The sequence below is a fragment of the Rhinopithecus bieti genome, unplaced genomic scaffold, assembly GCF_001698545.2.
Source record: "Rhinopithecus bieti isolate Rb0 unplaced genomic scaffold, ASM169854v2 scaffold_70877, whole genome shotgun sequence".
NCBI classification, from domain to species: Eukaryota; Metazoa; Chordata; class Mammalia; order Primates; family Cercopithecidae; genus Rhinopithecus; species Rhinopithecus bieti.
Window position 1 is genome coordinate 21,230 of NW_016826210.1, and position 3,623 is coordinate 24,852.

Here is a 3,623-nt window from a genome sequence, read left to right on the forward strand (position 1 = left end):
AAAAAAAAAAAAAAAAAAAGAAAATTTCAGAATGTTTTTGATACACTGCTATTATATTTGTTAGGAAAGTTACTCTAACTTGGCCTTGACCCTTACACGTTTAAAGGAATTTGGGAGTATTTATTTCTAATATTTGATTCAAAGGTTTCATATTTCACATAACATTTATGAAAATATGCATAAACATACTGCACATATAAAATGGCAACCACAGAAATAGCTACCTATATTCTTAGAACCTGTGTATTTTGTTGGAGACTTAGTAAAACATGGAGGAAGAGGAACTATTTAATGCCATTTTTCCTGAACTCATACATGTTGGTAATATGTACTTTTTACTCACTTAGGTAGTTTCCACGCATCTTGAAACTCCTGCTTATCACAGCCACAAGCATTGAACAGCCCCTCTGTCCAGTCCCCAACGATGCGGATATGGATACTAAAGAAGTCTTCCTCAGGGGCAGATGTCAGTGTGAAAGGGTGCCACTCCAGCTTGGACACCTTGGGGCACTTGACAAAAATGTATTGTCCCACTTCCATTTTGAACCCCTTCTTCTTCATCTGTAGCTCGATGGTTTTGAAAGGGTGAGTGACCACCTATAGAACAAAACATATGTCTGGAAATGACATTTTCCTAAATACTTGCCTTTTTAGTGTCCATATGGATAAAAAACTGAGCTAAATTGGCCCACCTAGATCTTTGCTTTAGGGACAACACAGCAGTTCCTCCAGCAGATGTGTCTGTCACAGGGAATTGCCCTCAGTTGTAGCCCATTACTAAAGATGGGCTGATTATGGGATACTGAGGCCTAGTGCCTTTTCCTTAACTTAGGTTAACTCTAAGGGGCCATCTCAATTCCCGCACTCCCTGTAGTATCATCTGAGATCACAGCTGCAACTAGAAAGAGGGTCAGCTTTTCTCTCTCCCCATTCCTGCCTTTCTTACTTCCTTTCCAGGTTTATCTCTTACAGAATGCCTTAGAAACCTGCATGCAGTTATTTCTCAGTCTTTACCAGGGAATCCAACATAAAAAATCAGCCTATTGTGATTTTTTTTTCCTCTCAGAAGTCAAAAAAGTGCTAAAAAATTTACAAAAAGTGATGTTTCCTGCTCAGCCTTCCTATCTCCCCAGAGGATGAGAGAGGGCCTTAGTATTAAGTTGGTGCAAAAGTTATTGCGGCTTTTTTACTCACTTAGGTAAAACAAACAAAAGTTATGTGCAATAACTTTTGCACCAACCTAATAGCTGGCAAGAAGAAGGAGAGCCCATTGGCTAGTTATGTAGCAACATTCCCCAAACCAAGACTAAGTTGGTCTATCTTTGTCTTGAATCACACAAGGTGTGATTCAATCACACCTTGAATCTGCCTGATTCCATGTGTTATTTCTACATTTCTCCCTATCTGGGGAGTACACCATCTATTCTACCCACCCATTGCCATCCTCATTTGTCTACGTACACACATGTTTACAACAGCTTTATTCATAATAGCAAAAAACAGGAAACAATCCAAATGTCCATCAACTATTGAGTGGATAATTTTTTAAAAAGTAGAACACAGTGAACAGCAAGACAGAAAGTAATATACTGTTTCTTTCATGATTCTTAAGACTTCTAGAAGAACCTTATATGTATAACTAAAGACAAACCAAGGGACATCAAAGGAAAGAAAAATCAATAGAAATAAAATAGCAGCTTCCTAACGTTAACTGATACTGCTGGGCTTTTCTTGAACAGGGAGTTGTGGAAGAGTGAAAAATTCTTTTTTAAAAAATGTCAAACGTTTCCAGAACTTGTGAATTAAATGCATCTTACGTGATTAAAAACTATAACCAACTTCCCTTCTGCTCTGAAATAAGGAGTTGCAAAGCTTCATTTTGAAAACAGAAAATTAAAATTATGTTGAAAATTGTTTACCATGTTGCAATTTTGTGTTGTGGAAACAATTTTTACCGTATTACAATTTTGCTATCACAGGCACAAATGAGATGTAACTAAATAAGTGGATAGCATTCTCATTGGAATACTTTTGGATAACATCTCGTCTCTCATATTTATTTATATGAGAAGAAAACAATTATCTATTTTCTTCAAAGGAAAACAAGTTTTCCTTAAAAGTATGTTTAAGAAAAGTACTTGTCTGGTTCAGTCATCTCTAGTCTAGTAAAGGAAATTTTGCAGCAACTGTTTTTGCTGATCTGTGGGATTGCTCTTATAATGCAATATAAATATCACAAAAGGAGAACTGTTGTGGTTTCCTATATTTCAAGACTTCCAAAGCCAGCTGAACTAGCTTTACTATGACCCACCAGAGACAGCAAATGAGGAAAGATAGGGTGGAGGACAGGAAGAATTTGTGTGTTTTGCAAAAATAACCCATAGTAGGGTTTTGGCAAATACTTTTGCACTGAGTTGAATTGAATTAAATTTTATTTGATAAAGATATACTTTCCTGGTGTTTCCTGAAATTATAACAAGGAGTTCCATTTACATTTATTTAGTTGGATTTTTTTTATTTTGTGATGAGAAACAGATTAGAGTTCAGGAAAAGTCACTCTAGACTTGGAATTAGGAGACCAAATTTGAGACGCAGCTTACTTACTAACTTGCTGAAATTTTGGGCACTTCAACTTTCATATTAGATTATTACATACACAGCAGAGAAAAGGTGGTAAAGACAAATTGAAAAACTAGCTCAGCCTCAATGAGACCTACCCTTAGATCTCTGGTTCTTTTGGCATCTGAACATTTTAAGACTCAATTTATGCCCCTTTGAACTCACCTCTTTTTCTTTTCTGCTCTTGACTAACCAAATAATGTCTCTGTGGCCTTCCCCTACACACACACACACACACACACACACACACACACACACACACACAGTGGGTGAGGGAGATTCATGCACAGAAAGAACTTGGCTTCATTTTAACATCAAAAGTGGTAACTTGTAGTTTCCCCAGTTAAAGGTTCAGACATTTGATTATTGAGTGAAGTAACCTGAAATAAATTGTAGGTCTTCTCTCTGCTGTAACATCTGACCAATGATATAGAAGGGTTGGGAAGACTTGTCTATGATACAGTTAGACACTGGCCACTAGTAATTACTAAACCAATCAATACCTTGGTGATGACCACCTTCTGTTGAGATCGCCAAAACCGCACCAACCTCTCACAGAGATACAGAAACATGGGACCCACTATCCATTTCCAAGTCTGTAATCAGAGCAAACATGAAAATGACATACATTAACTGGCAATAAATAACAAAATATTCAGAGGGAGAAAAATTTGAGAAGCCAAGTTAATCTTTGTAGGCTTGCTTAAATATTTGACATTAGACAAATACATTTCTTCTACAATGGAATATATGAAAATATCTGAGACTAAGATAATTTTGAGCCAGTAAAAGTAAACATTCTCCTTAGTCACATTGGGGAACTGTACTGACAATATAAAACTTTCCCAAGAGGAACTGTTCACAAGAATGGGATTTCCTCTCAGTGTTGCAACTACAGTTGCGGTAACCCTATAACAAAGCAAGGTTGGTTTCAGAATTAACATTTCTTTAAAGGATAATATTTCAGCAACGCAATTTTTTTTTTTTTTTTTTTTTTTTTTTTT

The 3,623-nt window shown here is 36.3% G+C and overlaps 1 protein-coding gene across 1 annotated transcript in view; it reads right to left on the reverse strand.

The window, feature by feature from the left end:
* CYBB (cytochrome b-245 beta chain) overlaps window positions 1–3,623 on the reverse strand; it is a 33,887-nt gene that overhangs the window by 9,603 nt on the left and 20,661 nt on the right. The window contains 3 exon segments of the mRNA XM_017863357.1: window positions 36–91; window positions 286–597; window positions 3,123–3,215. Of these exon segments, the coding sequence (XP_017718846.1) occupies window positions 36–91; window positions 286–597; window positions 3,123–3,215 (461 nt within the window).